Source organism: Amphibalanus amphitrite, unplaced genomic scaffold (assembly GCF_019059575.1).
Source record: "Amphibalanus amphitrite isolate SeventyFive unplaced genomic scaffold, NRLGWU_Aamphi_draft 000973F_arrow, whole genome shotgun sequence".
NCBI classification, from domain to species: Eukaryota; Metazoa; Arthropoda; class Thecostraca; order Balanomorpha; family Balanidae; genus Amphibalanus; species Amphibalanus amphitrite.
Window position 1 is genome coordinate 130,452 of NW_024882467.1, and position 21,864 is coordinate 152,315.

General features: G+C 48.7%; 3 protein-coding genes across 7 annotated transcripts in view; 1 reads left to right on the forward strand and 2 right to left on the reverse strand.

Moving 5' to 3' along the window:
* LOC122368748 (serine/threonine-protein kinase/endoribonuclease IRE1-like) overlaps positions 1-2,952 on the forward strand; it is a 43,573-nt gene extending 40,621 nt beyond the window's left edge. For all 4 annotated transcript variants that reach the window (XM_043342966.1, XM_043342968.1, XM_043342965.1 and 1 more), the window contains exons 19-21: positions 185-370; positions 730-956; positions 1,367-2,952. In XM_043342966.1, coding sequence (XP_043198901.1) covers positions 185-370; positions 730-956; positions 1,367-1,718 — 765 coding nt within the window. In that variant the 3' untranslated portion in view covers positions 1,719-2,952. The remainder of the gene's footprint in view (positions 1-184; positions 371-729; positions 957-1,366) is intronic.
* A 247-nt stretch (positions 2,953-3,199) lies between these two features.
* The window catches only part of LOC122368754 (thymidine kinase, cytosolic-like), a 30,558-nt gene continuing 11,893 nt past the window's right edge, over positions 3,200-21,864 (reverse strand). Inside the window, exons 2-7 of one of the 2 annotated variants that reach the window (XM_043342974.1) lie at positions 15,937-16,049; positions 8,448-8,577; positions 7,921-8,010; positions 7,359-7,478; positions 6,310-6,648; positions 3,200-3,668 (exon numbers count right to left, since the gene is read on the reverse strand). In XM_043342974.1, the coding sequence (XP_043198909.1) occupies positions 6,502-6,648; positions 7,359-7,478; positions 7,921-8,010; positions 8,448-8,577; positions 15,937-16,049 (600 nt within the window). In that variant the 3' untranslated portion in view covers positions 3,200-3,668; positions 6,310-6,501. Of the gene's footprint in view, positions 3,669-6,222; positions 6,649-7,037; positions 7,060-7,358; positions 7,479-7,920; positions 8,011-8,447; positions 8,578-15,936; positions 16,050-21,864 lie in introns of those variants that run through there. The other variant, XM_043342975.1, reaches the window with a different exon arrangement.
* On the reverse strand, positions 16,771-21,721 carry LOC122368753 (ankyrin repeat domain-containing protein 27-like). Its single transcript, XM_043342973.1, has 2 exons — positions 21,630-21,721; positions 16,771-21,229 (listed from the first exon to the last, which is right to left on the reverse strand). Exon 2 carries the CDS (start codon positions 21,107-21,109, stop codon positions 18,413-18,415), a length of 2,697 nt encoding a protein of 898 aa, XP_043198908.1. The 5' UTR covers positions 21,110-21,229; positions 21,630-21,721; the 3' UTR covers positions 16,771-18,412.

The following is a 21,864-nucleotide window of genomic DNA, read 5'->3' on the forward strand; positions in this document are numbered from 1 at the left end:
CGAGTATCGAGGTAACAGTTGACCGTAACGGGCCATGACACCTGCTGGGAAGTTACCATTCTCCCTTGGAGAGCTGTCCCTTACTATGAGCCAAACGCGCCTACTCTTCCCTTCCCTGTCACTCAACAGCGAAACCACCCCCAGCTCAACTCACCCGGGCGCTCACCCTCCCTTTCTCACACAGCGGAACCACTACCGTGAGCTGAACGAAGAGGCGCGCCGGGCGCTGGGCACAATCCCTGAGGAATTTGTCCGCTACTGGACGTCACGGTTCCCGCGCCTGCTGGCTCACGTGTGGTCGGCGGCTCAGGAGGTCCGCGATGAACCCATCTTCAGCCGGTACTACTGTGACCAGTACGACTGGACCCTGGTAGGTGGTGACAGGGAGGGGCGGGAGCGGGCGGGGACTGGGGAGGGTGTTTGGTGAATTTTAGGAAGGCAATGAGAAAAAGATCAATGATCAATGATCAGATAAGCTGGTAATACTGGAGTATCTATAAGATAAATGCCGCTCTAATAGACCATCTATTATGTAAGGCTCTATAGCCAATATGGATGTAACATTATCTAGAATTGACAATAAAAATTTATATGTGACGATGACCATAAAGAGAAGTAAGGGCGCCCCAAGCAAAAGAAAATCAACACACGTCAAACTAGGACTCACTAAAAGCTCGCACTCTCGCGAGTCTCACGATTGTCCTCTAACAACTCCTCCCTCATCGCCAGGAGCCGGACCCGTCGGCCGTTCCGCCGTGGCGGCGCAGCCCGGCACCGGGCGGCTCGCCCAGTCAGTCGCCCTCACCGCGGCGCCGCGGCGCGGGCCGGCGGGGCGGGGGACGCGGCGGGCGGACCCCCGACAGCGCCGTCAGGGAGGAGCGCGGTCCGATGCTGGTCGGATCACAGCCGGGCATGTCGCTCATTGGGGCGCTGCTGGAGAGCGATGCCAGAGAAAAGTGAGGAGAGCGGGTAGGGAGGAGAAGGGTTTGTGTGTGTGTTTGTGCATGTACTGTGCGTAATTGACAGGAGGAAAAATGTATCGGATCGCGTGAGCGGTGTTTTGGCAATACTATCTGTTATGGCAATGCCATGTTTTCTTATGGTCAAAATTATTAATTATGGTTATCTCGAGAGCTGATCCGGCCCGGGAGTATCGAATCATTGCTATGTTAGTTCTTGATTTGGAATTCCTTTTTCGTGATGGAGATTCAGGTGTTCATCCGAGTTGTTTTGTAGTAGAATGCAAGGTGTATTTTTTTACTTCCTGTGACCATGTGCCTCCGTGCTGGCCTCAACATAACTATGGAATGAATCTTCATTCCCACCCCGACCCAACCCGCCCTGACCTCCCTTGCCCCTTTAACAGGTCGCCGGACGGCCGCGAGGCTCAGGGCGCCCAGTCGGACGAGGTGGGCGCCCGCGTCCGACAACGGCTCATCGATATCGTCCAGGAGAGCGGCGTCGTAGTCGAAGATGCCGCCAATATCGTCCGGCGGGCGTCCCGAACGGACCTGGCCGCCGACGGTGGCGCCACCTTTACTGAACCGGCCGCGACCGGTGGCGCCACCTATACTGAGACGCCCCAAGATGGCGGCGGCTTATGGATTCAAACGGGTAAAGTGAAGGATTCCGAGGGACCGCGTTCTGGTGACGTCATAGGACCGAAACCGGCAGCTGGCGGTGGAGTGGCGAGTGGTGACGTGACTATGGACCCTTAGCTCGCCGATGGTGCAGCGCTGGCGCCGAGTCTGTGTGCTTTCCTTTTGTCTTTATAATTGTCGCGTGACAAAGCGAGTGGCCAGCTTGCGGCGAGCGAGGCCGAGAACATTACATTTTGACCGGGGTTTGAATATGCAGCCAGTTGAATTGGCTCAGTTTGGCAACTTGGACCAAAGTATTGCTAGCCGAGCTTCGTCGAGTGCTTCAAGTGATCAATTTGACGAGCCTTTGTCTTGAAAGTGACAGGCGATTGTCCGAAATATAGCGGGACACCTGTGTCATGTCAGGCAGTGCTGAGTGTCATCATGGATGTGTGACTGCCATGTGTGGCCTATATGTAATCTCAGAGGAAAGCGCGCGCGCCCGCGTTTTACCCGTGTCTTACCGCGCGAAACGGCGTGTTTCGCGCCGTTTGTGCGCTAGCTGTGGGATTGTGCTCATTTTTCTATGACATGGGTGATGCAGTGGGATTCTCTGCTCACATTATCATCTAGCTATCGGTCCTTTTTAGCTCCCTTTGCTGATGCGACCTCCATACCACTATTATTTGACAATCGATGTATCCAATAGATAGAGTACGGCAAGTCTGCAGAGCCTGGTATGCATTCCACAACGATGTACAAGTGTGCTGTTTTTATCGAGGCGCGACGCGAGCCCTACCGTGTGACGAGTTAAGGCGGATGTGAGATGTTGGTGCCTTACAAATATTGGCGGATTTCGGGATTTTGCATCTGCAATGGCATTGCTGCAGTAAAGCTGGTTTAGAGTGTTGTGTACTTGAACCTTATGACTGCTAGTTGACGAGCGTTTGACACGTGGGTTGGCAGTTTCTAGATCACACTTGCACTATGAATCGTACACAAGCCATTGGTTTCAGGGTGGCGGTTACACTAAGTACTTAGTTGGTACGCCAGGCAGCCAAGTCGACTCTGCAAGGTAAGACAGAGTCGTTTTTGTGTGTAAATTGCTGTGAAATGTCACCAAATATTATGTACCGGAGTAGGTTTGTTGCATTTGTAAGCTGCCGCTGCCTGATTTTTTTTCATTGCGTCAGTATCAATCATGATCACAAATTGCGTTCGCCTTCTGTGCAGGTAGGGTTCCCTATTGTGGGCCGGCTCTAATCGTCGAGTGAGCGTTTCGTGTTTTACGCAAGCGTGACGTCATCATACGTCACTGGTTTGGGCGCTGTGACGTCACATGGGGTGTCATGTCTCAATATATCGTCCATCAGGTCACTTGTTTGTTTTATTTTGATGATTTCTTTTATATGCATTTGTGTTCTTGAAGCCGTGACCCTCTGCGCGTCTAATTTATCGGGGTTTGTATGCACTGATGTTTCTAACACCTTCTTGTGGAACAACATGGTTTTCGAGGAAAACTACAGCATAGTCTTCTGTATCACGATATAGAGTAGTCCATGACTCACGACTACACCTATGCCTAACCTAGCACTTCGACCCGCTGAATTAACTTCATATTTCCGTTCAATAAAACAGGAATGTATTCAGCAATAGACATTCCGGGCGACACAAACGCCTTACAAAACCAGAAAAAGGTACAGATAACAGCACCCGGTCTGAGACAGAGAAAATAAGCACCGCGCGTAAAACTTGAGCCTCCAATAATGCCAAGAGAAGAGGACACCGATGAGCGTTCATTAGACAAGGCTATGTCACTGAAAACATTACAGTAGAGGATGCATGCTAATATTTGTACTTGGTATAGCAAAATGACGATCGGTGATAGCCGAAAACTTAATGCAGCTTAAAATGCATGCTAAGCTAATGACCACAAACGAAAATGTCGAGACAAGTCCGCATAGATTAGCTACAACGTGATAGACCGAAACGCATTTAATCGTTTTAGAAGCGACACGATTAAAACACAGGAGACCCCAAGCCCACACACATACGAACAAATGAAATCGGTCCCAGTTTAAAGCACTGCAGAGACTACTACATATCTGGACTGGACACGAATTTCGGCCGACTACCACCAGTATAACGCCTTTTGGGGCGACTAACGGAGCGAGCGAGAGGGTGAGCCTTGCACGTGCGAAATTTCGAAGGGGTACCTCCAGCTGACTTGTGCACGGCACCCTACTAACCGGTCTCTAGCGATGTGCCAAATTTGAGCACAATCGGCCCAGCCGTTCTCGAGATCTGGAAGCGGCACCCTGCACGTGCGCACGTGCAAAATGGGTCCCAACTGACTTTTGCACTGCACCCTACTAACCGGTCCCTAACCATGTACCAAATTTGAGCGCCATCGGTCCAGCCGTTCTCGAGATCTGAAATCGACCCCTGCACGTGCGCACGTGCAGCAGCACCCCAACTCTGGCACATGGACATGCATTGCCTAGTGGGTGCCTAGCTACATGCCAACTTTCAGCGCAATCGGCCAAGTAGTTACCGAGATATTGCAACAATTACAAAAGTGACACCTCTTCGTTTTGCACGTGGCACGTGCATAAGGGGTCACCCACATGCATCGGGAATAGTCCAATACTTGGTAGAAGGAATGAAGCTACCCTACAAAAATTACCGCGTGTAAATCGGTCAAGTGGTTGCTGAGATATAAGCCTCGCAAAAGCGTGACCACGGCCGGCCGGCCGGCCGGCCGGCCGGCCGCTCATACTCAGAAATTTCCGTTAATCTAAGGAAAGACTACGCTCGCTTCGCTCGCTCCATAATAAGGGTACTGCAGGCGGTGGATGACGGATGTTAATTGCATTTATCACGTGCTGCAATAATGAGTATTTTACTTATAGAATCTCAAACATTCCAAATTTCAACATATTGTTTTCGTTGAGCTTTGTCGGAATTGTAGTTTATACATCACAATACCAAGTTGGTTTAATGTGGATATTTGTAATATTATTTTTTTGGTGATTTCCCCTTTCTGTACAATCGTTCCACAACACAATGAATTCATAACTTGTGGTTGTATGCAGTATGGAAGCTGTTCAACAATGCCAAGATATTGTGCAGTTGCTAACTGTCGTTCAGGACACAAGCCGACGATATGGGACAGGGAAAACAATAAGCTTACCCCACGATTTAGCGTTTTTCGATCCCCCCTAAATAAAGCAAGCAAGAGAAAATGGGCTGAAGCCATTGGACGGAACGTGGAAAACCTGAACGGGGTCAACTGTGGCATATGCGAAAAGCATTTCCGTCCTCATGATTTTCGTTTGGGTGCTAACAGACGCGGCAAGGATCGGAAACGGCGACTTCTGAAGAAAGATGCTGTGCCGTTTGTGGAACTCGTAACAGGCCGCTCAACACCTCGTCCGACGAAGTTTGCAGACCCATCGGCACGACGACTCCGACAGGAACAAGAGGCCTAAAACCGGACACAGGCATTCTTCGCTGACGACCAGATACAAAACCTTGCTGATCTCTGTCAGAAACTAAAAAAGGAGCACCTGCCCGTGGGCTTCAGGTAGGTATGTTTATCAATGGAATTGATGTTTTGCATAGGCGTAGGAACGCATAGGCGTAGGAAGGGAAGCTGATACGACCCACTTCCACTGCAATCGACATCGCTTCCAGAATCTGCTGTGTTTGGAGGACTCTCGTCAAAGAGCAGAGCAGCAGGCAGCGTCTGTTCGGCAGCAACCTGCCGCGAGCAGTCTTCGTGAATGTGGTGAGTGAAGTCATCACATCGGCCGAGAACGTGACTGTCTCAGACATCAGCTGTGAAGGAGGCCACTGTCTTGCAACTGTAGTATCGCGTATGGCAGGCTCCCTATTCAATTTGTTCGCCAGCAACATGGTCAAGGACGCCAACAGCCGTCTACACGGAAAATGGAAGCGTTCCACAGACCCCGGCGCCAGTACCAGTAAGGAGAGATGCTCTAGGGAAGACCAGAAGCGCCGCAAGTTAAGTGGGAGTAAGAAGACTTAGGACCAGCTCGGCTCCACTGCATCTGCAGGCGCTGACTGACAGCGTTATCTAGTGGCCGATATTTAAGTTACCTTTGTGCACCGGCACAGTATGCCTTCAGGCGCTGACTCACAGTGCCATCTAGTGGCCAGTATGTACGTTACATTTGTGCGCCGGCACAGTATGGCTCAGCGCGACCCGGGTCAAACGTATATACGCCCGCCGCCAGTTCTCCGTGTTTTGTCCTGTGAGTTTCTGGAGCTGGAAGAGTGACATCGCAGGAGCGTCACAGTTCCAATAGTGTATCATTGTGATCAATTTCTGTGATAATTGTGGCTTGCATTCATTGTATTACGATTCATTGTGATGTGCGAATATCATAAACAAGCAACCACTATCTGCGAGTTTCCTTGTCAACGAAGATGGCAGAAGCGACAAAATGATGACTAATAGCAGACCATCACGTAGCACGCGCAGCACTCTCTCCACTGACCTCTAAGCTGCCAAATGAGCATCAGTAAGCAGGGCGAAGTTCACGCGGTTATAACCATGGGATGGGATCAAATATGCGACCTGCTCATTATAATATATCCATTATGAAAGGCAATCAAATTTAACACATAAAACTCCATTGGTACCCTTATGGTAATCGGCGAAATTTCGTGTCCAGTCCAGATATGTAGTAGTCTATGAGCACTGTAATGCAAAGAACGACGAGCAAGAAGTCACTGCGGCAGTTGAACGTTTCATGGAGGACTTGGTTTGTTCCGCAGAATATACCAAACTTTGATGATGGTTTGGGCTTATATACCCAACTTCTCGATAAGCGAGTGAAAAGATCCGACAATAGAAGAGGTAAAGTCGCCACGTCTAGGGTCAAGGTCACTCAGGTCACGAGGCTCCATTGAACAGGGCTTTCTTCACGGGGCTGATAATTTCCGGAGCGACACTAGCGCCGTTGCCGTTTAGCGGCGATGATCCGAAGTAGCACTTGCGGCAGACGGCGAGATATTTATCCGTTCCACCTATCACTTCCACCTGGAGGAGGGGGGGGGGGGGCAAACGGTCATAACTGAACCGAGGGGGAGATGAACTTTTCCACACCGGTCCTAAGCCTGAGAAGCGACGTCTATCGCATACTGAAGAGGCGACTCTTAGACCGGAGCTGATAGGAGAAGTGGGTGATAGGATTTTGCTCCGGCGAGCGACTACCTATTCTAGGTAAATAGAGCAAACTCACTGATAAGTGAAGTGTTTCGGTAAGACAGCAACAACTTATGACATGGTGAGCTCGCACTAGCTACACCCGTAAGTGGAAGACGGCGGTGTTTTGATACGATAACTCGAGCTAATCATCATCCGTCCTTGAAGTTGTGCTAATCACCCCACTGTGGACCCATGCCGGCGCCAATCACTCTAAAACTCACCAGGCCACCGCAAATCCAGCCGCTTTTAGGATAGAAGAGAGATGCATTATTAACAGTTATCGACCCTTACATGCACTGCATTCAGTATTAGGTGAGAACTGCGATGCGCCAGTCCATGATACAAACTACGTGGGGAAGTGTGTTGATGTACGTCGAATCCCCAGCACCCCAATGTAATTCAGACATATCCTCGCACAATAGCATCGCACACCCATCTCAAGTCTCAAACCATGACACCACCAAACAAAACCACTCTCCCACACACCAAGCCCCCACACTTCCCCAAGCCACCCCTCCCCCCTCCGTCCAGCGCGCTCCTACCTGCTGTTCGGAGCCCTTTCTCTTTGTGTAGCTCGCCGTCCTGAAGCATTCCATACAGACGGCGTTCAGCTTTACCACATTCTCGGCTATCGGGACGAGCGAGAGGATGTCACCGAAAGCCTGTGGGCCGAATAAACCGGACAGCTTGGTTAATTTATGTAATTGCGGAGGCATGAATTCAGTGGCAGTATATTATGTAACGGTCATGTAAAGGAAGGCATGAGGTTGTCCTGCGCCACGGTAGTGGTTACGTAGAGCTATCGGACCTCAGGCAGCACAACTGAGACGCGACGTGTCTCCTTTTTGAACGATAATTAAAACGGGTTTTCTTGGAGACTACGAGAGCAATGTATGACTTATGTGGCTCCCGCTCAACGTGTTTTAACTTGCAATCTTAGGTGTCTCATTATCATAATCAGTCTAGGATATTTTCCATGAACGATCGAAAAAATGCAAAAGCTCATTGATTCACTCGTGGCTTATAACGATTACAAGTTAAAGTACCCAGTACCAGCTAACAAGTACTAGCTGTTACAAGCTCTGCGTCCGTGTCGTGCCTCACCTGCCTCTGAAATGTGGCGTCCAGGGCCGCTACTATGACGATCTTACCCAGGTTAGCCAGCTCCTCAGCGAACGGCACGCAATCGGGGAACTACCGGTCACGAGGGGTAAGGGGCAAGAGAGGGGTAAGTGAGTTTGTTTGTTGGACTGCTGTGAGGGCACGTTGACTGACAGGATCATTCGGCGTCATGCAGAAGCTAATGAAAATGGGCACATTTATACACGTCGTAAAGTGGAAAATCAACGACAAATGCCAATTAAGCAGCAAAAAAAAAAAACTGGAGATGAACAAACAGGGCAAACTGAGAAACATTCACGAGTGCGGAGAAAAGGTAAAGATCGATACACATTAGCTCAGAGACACTTGAGCTGTCAATCAGCAAAATAAAAAAGCGCATAATCCTTGATCCATACGATTCCATATTTCATGCCTCATAGACCTCTGTATACTCGTACCTATGCAGATCGGTCTATGCATGCCTGAATTCACAATCAATACCACTATCACGGCTTAATCGGGTAACTTACGAACTGGCCCTCGTCGATGCCGATCACAGAGTAGCTGGACGCCGCGATGGACTTGAGCGGTTCCAATTTGGTGGCCGATACGGCAGCCAGCGTCTGACGGTCGTGAGTCGAAATGTCCTTGTCGGCGTACCTGGTGGAAAGTGAAATCGGGTTGTCATGGTAACAGGAGGACACATGAACCAAACCGCCTTCAAAGCCAGCGGTGGCCAGCCAGCTAACGCTACTAAATATAAATATAAGTAGAGCAAACAGTGTGTTCAGTGTCTGGCGAATTGCGGTATGTCAAATATCGATGTTTCATCGATGGTGACGATAGTGTGGGAGAGAGGACAGAGGAGAAAGAGAGATAGAGGGCGGAGGTCAAGAGGTCAGTGATCTGTGGTTCATCGTCAGACCACGGATCACCTAACGGATCGGCAACTCTCCCCGCTTCCCATTGTTATCGGTGTACCCGCGGAGCGGGCTGCCATCTAGCGGCGCGGATATCTTCACTAAGGAGGGGAGCCGGCCGCCCGCCGCAACCAGTGTTAAAAGGCACGGGGAAACGGGTGTGAACGCAACACCCGTCCGTCGTTTCCATCCTCAGGATGTTCAGATCAAGTTCAAATCCTTCTTCTCCACGCAGCTACTCTCGATCCGGGCTGGACAGGCAACTTTATCTCATGCGGGCTGCTCCCTTGAAGCGCACCACTGCTCTCAAGGGAGCACACCCGGAGCCGGGTGCAGAGAGTGCTTGGGGGGCTGGTCGGCCTGTCCATTCGGACGGGCTCAGCCCCGGTGACTCTCTAGGGTGCCTGTCCAGACCAATGTTTCCCCCAATTCCTATAATCCTTCCGGCTCTGCAATGGTCTCAATGGACCGAAAGGGCCTAACCCAACAAAACAAAAACAAACAAAGGTTGTGAACGGATTAAATTACAGAGTCTCTCTAACAGCTGGAATGTTACCATAGCATGGAAATGTTAACCCGCGCACCGACGGGGGTCTGCGCCAACTTCGCACCGACGGGGGGGGGGGGGCGGATGACCGCCCCCCTGAGATCTCGAGAACGAAGCAAGATAGCGACAAGCGGTAAACGGCATCGGATACGCACGGCCAAGATCTACAATTTTTACTAAGGTCATTTTCAGGTCGGGTCAAAGATGACGTCACAGGGGTCGAAAAAGTCAAAATGGCGGCGCTAGATATGGAGAGTTTTTCTCGAATAACTTTCGAATTAGTCCAGATAGGAACAAACTAAGGGCAGCATCGTGATCCTCTCGTCAATCCGCATCGAATGATATATATGTTGACCTCGAAAGGTCAAGGTCAAAGGTTGACCTCAGGTCACGTGACCTCGAGGTCATCATGTATATCATTCGATGCGTCTTGACGAGCTGAACACAATGAGACCATCCACGCGTCTGTATCTTGTTCCTGTACGGAGTTATTGGCCAAAAACCTTTGGTGACCTTTGGTGACGTCACATGACCTCACAGCTGCCCAACAGCAAAACAGACCTCAAGGTAGTGAAGTTTGATCGTATATGAAGTCATGTATGGTATATGGGGCCATTCCGACCCGTTTAAGTGGTAAAAACAGGGAGTTGATTTTCCCCCCATTGACTTATAATGGGGAGGTCGCGAAATTGACCTGACCTTAGGTCACCGATATCAAAATTCCGAGATATACACATTGTAGCTACTAATGACCTAATAATATCCTGCGACTTTCAAAGGCCTCCGACATCTACTGTAGCTCTGGCACGGTGACAAAGTTGCAAAAAAGTGACTTGAGGTTGGGTCATTCAAAGTGACCTGGTGACCTGACCTTAAAAGGTAGGAGGTTCAAACTTGCACACCATGTGTAAAATTGATGAGGTTATAGTCATACTAAATTTCGCGGCGCTACGCGCCGCGGTTTTCCCGCTATTCGCGAAAAACCTCAGGGGGGGGGGCGGATATCCGCCCCCCGTCGGTGCGAGGGTTAACATACTTTATTCCCTAATCAGCTGGAGCATGCATAATGATCCAAATGTTTCTAGTTATGCTTCAGTTGTTTGAGCAAGAAACACGTCCTCGCAACTTTAACGTCGTTTTTGGCCGTGCACGAAGACCTTTCCTCATCCGTCTGCCAGACTTGTAAGCGATTCAACTCTGATTGAATCGATTCTCATGAATCGCTTGAAAATGCCGACTCACTGTGATTGAGTCGGTTGAATCACCTCTTGTCACCATATGAATCCTGATTGAATCGGTCACACATGGCAACTGCAAGTGATTGAATCGGCAACTCATCGATTCAAGTTGATTGAATTAACAAAATGATTCAATCACCATGTGCTGGAAATTGAAGTTATGACCATATCTAGTACTATATTATGTAGAAATATATGTGGATTAGTATCATAGTCACACACAATGCACTGCAAAATTTTTAGGTATTTTGTCAGTATTATAAATGTGCACGGCTATCATTATTGAAAAAAAATAAAAATTTTGTTTTAAGTTTTTAATCAAACTGTAAACACAAAATTATACATAAATGTCAGTGCATGAAGATGAAAAAAAGAATGTAAAGTTTCTTTCCAGTGCCCTAAAATCAGTATGGTAATCAAGTTAACAGTAGCAGTAAGCAGGCGCACATTGCTCAACACACATGTTTTAGATATCATGTTAATCTTTATATTTTCAATACCCTGTTTCATCAGGACATTTGTGAGCAAGCAAAACATATTGATGAATACACAACGCATGTTTACATTATAATTTGGTAACCTTAGTTACTGATTTGATTTTGGGCTAAGGGTCATAAATTGCTTGATCTAACCCATGGTCTTCTCACTCACTTTACATTTCCCAGCAGAATCAGCGTTTACCTATCAACGTAAATAATTGGAATACCTTGGCTTATGAGCGTTGATGGATCTGTCACATATTGCCGTGGTGGCTCCCAATTACACAAAAGTAAAGATACAATGGCAAAAAGTAGATACATACCCTACTAGGTATTAAAAGCAACCACCTTCCCATCACCTCCACCATCACCCAAAAACAATTGTTTTCATAGCTCAACAAACAATTTTTATCCGTTTGGTGTTCTTCACCTTCTAGTTTTGAGGACCGCTAACAGTTTTGCATTCGATGCTAAATTCGGATTAAGAGATTTGCCAGACTGCTCGCAATATTTGCCACATGCAAACCACGCAAAATACGCTTTTATGTCACAGCTGCGTCAATATACGCTGCAACTACCTAGTGCTGGGCTAAATACATTGCATATTACCAAACCAATTTAGATTTCTACTGTTGGATATTTTTCTTTAATGAATTGGACAGGATAAAAAACTGTTTTACACGCATGCATAAATATGCTTAATTGAATCTAAAAATATAAACTATGTATTTTATATAGTTCAAAGTAATCCATGGTTCTGCTGCTAAATTAAAGATGGCTGCCCACTTGGCGCCATGCGTACTTCAGTACTAAAGGCCTGACTACACTATGCGTGTTCTGCGTGCGTTTTTTGCGAGCTTGCATGTTTTGCGTATATTATATAAACATTAATAAAACCTTTTATGATAAGTTAATACTTAAAGTTTTTATATATAACAAAAACAAAACATAATATCGTTCCTTTCTAGAACCGTATTATGCAAATCACGCAAACTCGCAAAAGCAAAAACAAAAAACGCACGCAGAAAACGCGTCCTGGTAGCCAGGCCTTTACAACTTGCAACTCAGCTCCGCCGCGTATGAAGTTTGGTGTCGTGGGTTGGGCTTGGAATTGTTATTTTGTCATTGAAGATATGGATGGTTGAGGTAGTTTTATCGTGAGAGCATTCAGTTTATATTATGTAACTATTGAATAGCTTCGTATGTGTCGATATTCCGTATTCTTGATAGTAAAGAAAACTTGTAGCACGCCGAAAATGTCTAGTCCTGTGTAATGCTTTACCGGCTTTACCACTGCTTCATAAAGTATCCATCAATATTTTTTTAATGGCTGATCACCAGCTATTTTAGTTTGGGTATCACAATTGATTTGCAAATTTTGGTCCTTTTCGATGATGCTGATATTTGATAATATGTGGTAGTGTCCTGTGCAATTTTGCATGTTTCCTTTTGCAAGCGCCAAGCAGATAAATGAATTTTTATAAGTCCTCTGGTAGCTTCATTTGTAACAGAGCTTGTCTTTTCTGTACTTAAATTATCATCTTTACACAGTATTTATATAAATATCTACAGCTTTGTTGAGTTCAGTATAGATTCAGTACTTTTCTATGATTTTTGGTATTTTCTTAGTGTATTTGGTTGGTATCTGTTTGGTATCAGTTTCCAAAAATGTCTTGAATTGATATCACATATGTATAAATTTTATATAACATCTTGATTGAATCGCGTTGAGTTAAATCATGAGTTGAGTCATTCCCTGAATCACTGATAATGGGATGAGTCGTGATTGAGTTGAATCACAAGGTCCATGAGTCGTGATTGAATCGCTTGGAAAATCAGACTGTTTGATTGAGTTATGATTGAATCGGTCATTTCATCAAGTGAGTCGTGATTGAATTGATTGAATTTTTTTGAATCGTTTACAAGTCTGCCGTCTGCCCATAGTACGAGTTCGTCCCCTGTTCCTATCTAGACGGTCACCGGCTACCAGTTGGAGTAGATAACATCGGAGCAAATCCAACGAGCTGGCCATTAACGTGACTATAGGTGGATCTCGGCCCCTGTTTCACGATACGACTCTCCCCGCCGCTACAAGGTATCGAAACTTAGCCGGTTTCCATAAAGACGTTGGTAACATTGTAAAGTTTGCTTACGTTTCCATAGGAACGGAGGCACCCATACCTGATGATGTGAGGTACTGGGTAGCAGCGTGCCGCTAAACAGTGACTATAGCTTTGGCCCCAAGGCTGGTTTAGCCACGTGTTACATCTCAAGATATCTGTGGCTAAGAGCCAGGTCAGGTCATTTTACACCCTATATTATGTATATTGCCTGTATATTGGCTCATACTCAATACTCAATACTCTCTCTATCTCTATATATAATGATATATAATACTAATGATAAGTCAATAATAGAAAATTGAAAGTCGTCTCATTTGGTCTGGGCGGGTCATTCTTAACACCCTCAAACATCGGGTTACATGTAAACAGTGACATGAAAACGGTCACCACTTCACCAACAGATTTTTTACTATAACTTTTGATAGAGACGTGCTAGAGCGGTGAAAACACGTCAGATGTGTTCAGCTCGTGCTCGACGATACGGATCGACTGATATGCAGCATGACCTTTTCCGGTCAGGTCATGACCTCGACCTGACGTAAAATTTTCAAAATGACCTTTCAAGGTCAATCTATAGTTCATTCGACGCGTCTCGACGAGAGGAACACGATGCTGGCAAAAGTAATGTCGTGGCTCGTTTGAGGCAAAAGTTATTACCGAAAAAAACGTCTTTCGTAAACACGGCTATTTTTGGAGTTTTTGCCCTCTGGAGGCTAAACCGTTGACCTGAGGTCAAATCTAAGAATAAAACTCAGAAAGACCTGTGAAAGAGCTATCGAATGCGCTTTTCCGCGGCGCTGTAGTTCTATTGGTTCCCAAGTTATGCGTCGGGTGTTTCGAAAGTTGTTGAAATAAACAAAATTTGTCTTTAATGACCTCTAGTGACCTGACCTTTGACCTGACCTAAAAATGACCTAAGTATATCCGCCATTAGTTTTTACGCTTTTTGGAATGTCGCTTACCCCGTGTGGCTACGTGGCCCAGAAGCCGAGTTTGGGGGGGGGGGGGCGGTGGTTTCATACACTCTCGGCCCGGCGCGGTTGGTACCGTGTACCGTCCCGGCGTGGGTTTATACTTTATGCAAGTATATTTGTGAAAGTTACAGGTTTAATTTAATCGTCAGATGAATATTTATCAAAAATATACTCATGAAATATATGTAAGAGATGACAACGATCGGAAAATTACCAATTTCGCGATGGGCGCTAGGTCGCCCACGTGGGTATGAAAACAACGATTTTCATGACAAAGGATACAATCTCAAATACTTAACCTGTCTCTAACGATTCTTGCCATTCTCATTTATACCATAGATATCTTCTGAGCTAGCTGAGAAACCACGTTCCGCAGAAAAATCACTTAATTAGCTCCGACACGACGCCCTCAACACGCACGAGGCCGGCCGCGTCCTTAGTGAAGATAGTTCACCTAAATGCCCACCAGGTGGCAGGGGATACAGGTCGCGGGGGGAGTTGCCGATCCGTTATGTGATCCGTGGTCAGACTCAGAATAGTCATCTGTTCTTGACGTGGAATGGGAGACAGGGCTGCCCCTAACAACAAAAACAACAAAAAGGCCACTGCTATCTGACTAACGAATTCGCTAATGATAGTCAACTTGTATACCATAGACAAACATACGATAAAAGGACATGCCGCGACTTACATGAAGCCATCGGTAACACAATACAGGCACTACGCGGGAGAAAAGTAAACAGGCAGACAAAATCCAGAAATGCCGTCGTCTGAGCACAGATAAATTAGTAATCAATAGCAAAAAATATATCAATTACATTATGTAAGCATAACTTGGCTGCCAGACGTTGATATCTACGATATTTATTTGCTCTTCATACAGTTTTAGACCCAGGGGTAGGACGGATGGGTGGCTGGTCTCGGGTGCCAAACAAACAGCAATTCTTACCCATCACCACAGACCCGTCGGCCGCCCGCTACGCCAGAGACCGGTCCACCGATTTAATTTTGGATCCTATCGTGCTGCGAAGAGCCGGCGGCCCCACCCTCCAGGACCTAGCGCATTCCTCACTCGCTAGGTGCTAATTAGTTCACCGAGGGCAGGATATCTGAAGAGCGCCATCTTCTCCTTCTCAGAAGCATCGCTACACATAGTCTGAGGACACACCAGACGATAAGAATTTGCCAAAATAGCTAGAAGAACCATCGAATCGAGCGTAAGATATTAATGAGAAACGCCCCGACGACGATCAGCGGCCCCGTACAAAAGTCCGGACCATTCGTGACACGCTTTTCTGGTTTGGCGCGACTCGCACCAAACAACCGTTTTCGAACGTGTTTTTAGATCGATCTCTTCTGCTGTCATATCGCGTAGGTACATCAGAAATGGCGAAACACCGACCCAGCCGCTATTGGAAACTGACGTCTGAAACTGGTGACTCGGGAATAGCTGATAGAGCGTTCAGCGTACCTTAGCGTATGCCGGCTTGAGTGCTAACTTTCACCAATAGATCGGTGAAAAGTGCAGATCATTGAGGGCAATTGTCGGAAAATGTGCACAGTCAAAGCGAAATAAACTTACGGCTCGGTGCTTCTCCACGGTTAAATATCCTTGCTCTCTTAGTAAAGTCTCAATCTTTCTAGTTCAGAGACTACAAATAAGACTTCTCGGGATGAAAACATAAGTTAGTTAAATGCAGCAGACAAGACGCCAAGGCATCAGTACGTCGTCACTAACCGGTTGTCGTTGGCGTATTTGATGATGAGACAGCGGTGGTTGGCCACTTGGTACCTCTTCAGTCGCCGGATCAGCTCCGTCGTCTTGCCACTGAACATCGGCCCAAAGATGACCTGACGGAGGTTGGGGGAGGTCAGGGTCAGAGGTCAGGGGTCAGGGGCTAGGGGTCAGGCTCAGAAGTCAATGGTCAAAGGTCAGGGCCCAGGGGTCAGAGGTCAGAGGTCAGAGATCAGAACTCATTGGTTGTAGGTTAAGATCGAGAGTAAATAGAGTAATAGACGTTCAACCCCAGACGTCTGAAGTTAGCGTCAAGAGACACATGTTAAAAATGGACGGTAAAAGGGCTAGATTGAATGCCAGAATTCGGGCGTGACGTCAGGAATCGTCATATGATCGAAAATCGGACAGAAATCAGCAGGGTCTTCGGCCATATTGCTACGGCTTGCGTAGCATACATATAAACGTCATCTTATGTTTCCTCAGGCACCGGAAGCGCGACGAAACGCTAGAATCGTGTCTGCATCATCCAGACGTCGGTCAAAGGCCAGTGTGCAGGGCTGCAACAATAAACAACAGAGCAAATGGATCTGTAGCTCTGCAACACCGAGCCGCATTGCGGAATGCCTTGGCCGTCACAGTCTGGAATGTAACTGGGCTGGAAAAACGTGCGAGACCTTCCCTCACGCGATGTGTTCCAGTAGACTTGTGGCATGGTAACAAACAGCTGAATTTCCAGTCGTCATGAGGCGCCTGATGACGTGTTATAAAGTGATTTCCCAGTACTAGCGAACGACCGTTTATTCTCTCGCGAGTGATTCATGTCACGCCTAGCTCTATCTGGTACGCAGTGGCTTTCACCGGCGTTAAACTCGTGAAACGGACAGACGGTTTGGAATAGAGTTGTTTATTCATTCAGAGCACGAGTAACATAAGAGCACATAGAACGTCTGGCTCGTTACCAAGGGAATATTACAAAGAGTAAGGGCATCTGAAATCAGAGTTCACCTTCAACTTGCAACGAGCGAAGTTATTAACAACGAAGTTCCATTCAACTACACGGCTCGAAAAAAGGCGAGGACTGTCAGCACATTGTGACTGGCGAATAACAGAGATAAAGCCAAAGGCTGTTAGTGGTCAGCCTTCTAGCAAACGTGCGAAAATACATTCCAAGCACATAACGTGTGGTACAGCACCCAAAAAGACGAAATTCACAGCCCAGATTAGAATGTAACGTGAGTGAAAAACTTCACCATGAAAACATTACATGACAAAAATCGCAGATACAAGACCCAAAGATTATTAGGGTTTGTGAATAACGAAGCTGACGAGTCGCTCGGCATTGTTCCTAATAGAACCGACCGAAAGGCACCACAGCTGACCGTATGTCAGTTTCACCAAAGTGTGGGGTCACAAAATGACCAGTGTGTAGAATACATTAGTTCAACATTCACCTCGTGTGTTCAATTCAGCTGACTAACGAATTTACTAGACTTATGTAATGCCATGCTTATGGACAGCTGTTCAAGTAACGATTAATGCAAATGGCACAAATGTCAAAGAACATCACGTAAATGGCAAGAAATCTTTAGAGCATATTGCAGCAAATACGGTCATTAGTATTAACTAGTACCTACCAACATTGTAGTAATATAGGTACATCAGCAGACTCAACGATACAGGAACAAGTTACATTTGCATCCACTACATCGAAAGATGGAAACATTAGCCTAATAACGCTTCAAAGCAATAACATCTAAAAAGAATTATGTCAGAGCCGCATAGGTGGAGAATTGTGACCAGCTGGGGGTGCTCGGGCGCAGCAAATCCGCCGCCGCCTAGCGGTGACCTTGACCCGCGCCGCCCGGCCGCGGCTCCAAAGCCAAGCCGGCGTGGCCGGCGTGGAATTGGGAGAGCTCGAGCACCCCCAGTCCAGCACAATTCTCCACCCGTGCAGAGCCGATACAAATTTGTTATTTTGAGTATGATGAATCTGGGCATGTCTGCAAAAGCAGACATGGCGCTGATATAGTGCGCCCCTGGTGCAAGCATGTGATACACGACGTAATGTCAAAACGCCCGTAATCTAGTCAACAGCAACGATAACAAATTGGATTTGTGGAACGCATCATTTGTACATAATAATTCCGTAACAATCTCGAACTTATCAACACATCCGCGAACGTGTGCATTCACATTCGACTATGAAAATCAAAGCACCTAGGAGTTACGCTTTTGATTAAAAGAGCTGACTACACGGCAGCGTTTCACACGCATTTCAGAGTACATTTAAACAACAGCACATCTAGAGTCTAGTGCCTTCAATTACTAACGAAACACTCAAACCGATTATTACGTAAGGCTCGGTGATTATTACACAATTCATGAACAATCAACGCCAAACAATCATCAAGTTTAGAAAATCCACATTCCACTCCCTCCGGAATGCTCCCGTCCCTCTCACTCTCTCCCCTCTCCCTCACTCATCCTCAGCTGCCGCCTTTCCGGCCATTTCCACAAACACTCTACTGAGGACCTGTCTGCCCTTCCCAGCGTGATCGAGCGGAGTCAGACCCCGCGCACAGCGGGCCGTCCTGTCCGCACCAGCCCTCAGCAGTCGCCGACACAGGTCAGCGTTCCTTCGGCCGGCAGCCACATGCAGAGCCGTCCTCCCAGCAGTATCAGCACAGCACACGTCAGCACCGCGAGCGATCAGCTCAGCAGCGCCCGGTACAAACTCAGCGGCACAGGCGCAGTGGAGAGGTGTTGACCCGTCCGTGGCGGCGGGGTTTGGGTCAGCGCCGCTGTCTAGGAGGAGTCGTGTCAGGTCGGGGAGTTTAGCTGAGGCGGCTGCGTGGAGAGGCGTCCTTCCTGATGAGTCCTGGCATGATATTGGCACGGGTGCCGCGCTGCGCTGGGCTGCTAGCGGAGCACACCTCGAACACGCGCACAGAGGATGGCACAGAGCCGAGCCATCGCTGCCGGCGGTCAGTCCCAGATGGAAGCAGGCTAGCCGCTCGTCTCCTGCGGCTATAGCGGCGAAGAGGCGACGCACCGCGCGGCCCGCAGGCGGAGAGGTAACCGCAGCCAGCGGCCGCGTCGGCTCGGCACCGCGCAATCGCACCAGTCGCTTAGGCGCGCTGCGTCGGAATCGATCACACGCATCCACTAGATGTCGACGAAGAACATGATCGTGTGCCACGTCGAGTGGGGTCAGACCTCGATGGTTCACCACATCTCTCGCTGCACCGTGAGCTGCTAGCAGGAGCGCCACATCACCGTACCCCCAGCGGGCGGCCAGATGAAGCGGGGCGTCCCCGTCAGCATTGAGCGCGTTCACACCGGCCGGCGCTCCCGTCTGTTCCGCGTGGTAGAGCAGCGCCTGCGCCGCGCCCCGATGGCCGTTATTCACTGCCAGGTGAAGTGCCGTATTGCCTCGTGCGTCTCGCCGACCCGCGGACGCTCCAAGGTGTAACAGAAGCAGTGCGGCGCCCTGGTGACCGCGCGCCGCCGCGCAGTGCAGCGGTGTGGCGCCGGAGAGATCTCGGGCGTCCAGCACGGCACCGCGGGAGGTGAGGAGCTCAATACAGCGCACAGAGCTGTGAGAGGCTGCCAGGTGGAGAGCGGTGCGTCCGGCGCCGTCCGTGGAGGCGACTGTCGGCGCCACGCCGGCGCGCCGCTGCTGCGCGAGACGACACTCAGAGCAGGTGCACAGGGGATGGCAGAGAGGCCGCGCCGGGGGCTCCGACTCGGGACGGGAGTCTAGGATGGCAGCTAGTGCTTCGGCATCGTCACGCGCCACATGATGAAACATCTCTGGGACGGACACGGCGCCGGTAGGCGGCGAGTTCGCGGTGCCCGCACCCTCAGGCTGATTGTCCGAAGGTCCTGACGCAGAGGTGCTTTCTGAAGACGATTCCGTCATGTTTTCGTGAGATGAAGCTGCGGCTGCCTCGTCGGCAAGAGCCTCTGGGAGTGGCTCTTCGTCTCCGAGAGCTCCCGACTTGATGTGCTCCAGAGCTGCCTCGAGCGTGGCCGCCAGGAAGCCGTACTGGTCGTGGTTACAGGAGCTGGCCGAGAAGTGGAACATCTTCATCAGCACCAGCTGAGCCGTCCAGCTGGCGATCGACGTGTGGAGGACCAGGTAGATGAAGATGGGTAGCAGGTCGTCTGACGACAGCTGTGTGCCAGGAGGAGGCTCTTCACTGGAGGAAGAGGTGGTGTCACTGTTGTGAGGCTGCTGGTCAAACTCGCGAGTGACCCGCCTCAGAGTGAGGAACTTGCCGAGAGGGTGGTGTTGTCGGGTCAGTTTTTGCATCTGTTGTCTGGCAGACTGGAGGCTCGGCTCGTACACTGGCCTGATGCCGAGGTCGCATGGCTGCAACTCCTGGAGGTTTTGGATTGTCTTGTTCAGCTTGGCATCATCAACAGCAGTGATGGCAAGCAGACATTCCATCAACTTCTGATACAGCAGGTACAGGACATATGTTTCAAGAGCCAGTTTCACAGATTCAGCAAAGTGAAAATCCTCCTTTAACTGGTCCACAATATGACCCTTCTCGCAGAAAACTTTGAGTGCTTTCGAGTACAGCTGACCAACCTTCTCCCATAGCTGCTGAAGGCTCAGAACCTTCAGATTTGGGTGGCTTTCCACAAACATTCCGCAGCACCTGTTCACAGCATTGACCGCACTGTGTCCGTTCCCCACAGACCATAGGAAACTCAGGCAATCATGCATCCCACTCAGAGTCTGCAGTTCAGCTCGCACCTGGTAGTAGGGGCTGCCGGACGTGCACAGTGGCCGCTCCAGGCAACAGATATCATGCTTCTTGAGCTCCTCTGAGTAGCATGTCTCAGTGAAGAGAATGTGTACACTCTGTTCGTGGATGGCCCCATCTTCCTCCAGGATGTATGCATTGTTCTTCTTCTTCACATGCTTGTTGGTGATAGTGTGAAATGAGCTGTGGTCATCACTATCAGGCACAAGAATGTGAGACAGGATGTCACTGTCAGTCAGGTCCACAGCCTTGTAGCTGCCGGAGCGAGGGATGCAGATGACCCAGCCATCAGATACGGCCTTGCTGTAAGCATCAGGAAACCTAATGCACAAGTCCTTGAAGAAGGGATTTTCGATGAGATCTTCATCATAATGGCTCGCACCTCCAGGGTGATCCATCCTCAGTGACCAGTGTCAGAACTCAGACCATCACCAGTATGTAATGCACTACTAAGTTTCACTGCTGAAAGCATTCATGCATAAAGCATGAGATGTCCTCTTCATCGGTCAAGAGCAGCCGGGGCCCTGTTTCACCGGTGATAGCAGCTGCTATCACGTTTCGCGAGCTGACGTCATGTCATGACGCCATACTGCTGACGTGATGGGCAGTTCCGGCGCACGATGCCCGCGACCTTGGCTGCGGCATTAAGTGACGTATGAGCCTAAAAGTAAGAATTTACGCAGTCATGATAGTATATTTATTTTCAATATATATTTTTTTAAGATGATGTATATAAAAGACATTGGGTTGAAGGAAAATTTGGACGTAAACTTCGAACATTTAGTTGATGACGTAAAACAATATTGCGGCAATCGTGCGCCAGAATCGCCCCTTACGTCAGCAGTATGACGTCATCACATTACGTCAGCTCGCGCAATTTGATAGCGGCGTGCTGCTATCACCGCTGAAACAGGGCCCAGATGAAAGTGGAGATGAAAAGTGTTCTCACGCAGCTCAGCACCACACCCCAATCGCAGTACCGACCAGCGCCAGCGACGCACACCGCCCTAGTACTGCGCGTATGACACAGCGGCGCTTTTTCTGGGCCCGCCCAAGGCCCTGTTCAAAACACTTGCCACATTCCCGCTAGCGACCCGTTTCCATAGTAGCCGGCTTCCAAACGGCAGCACAACATCGCCGTGGACCATTTTTC

Excerpts from the sequence above, each read along its gene's own strand:
- LOC122368753 (XM_043342973.1), bottom strand. The coding sequence starts at position 21,109 with ATGGATCACCCTGGAGGTGCGAGCCATTATGATGAAGATCTCATCGAA.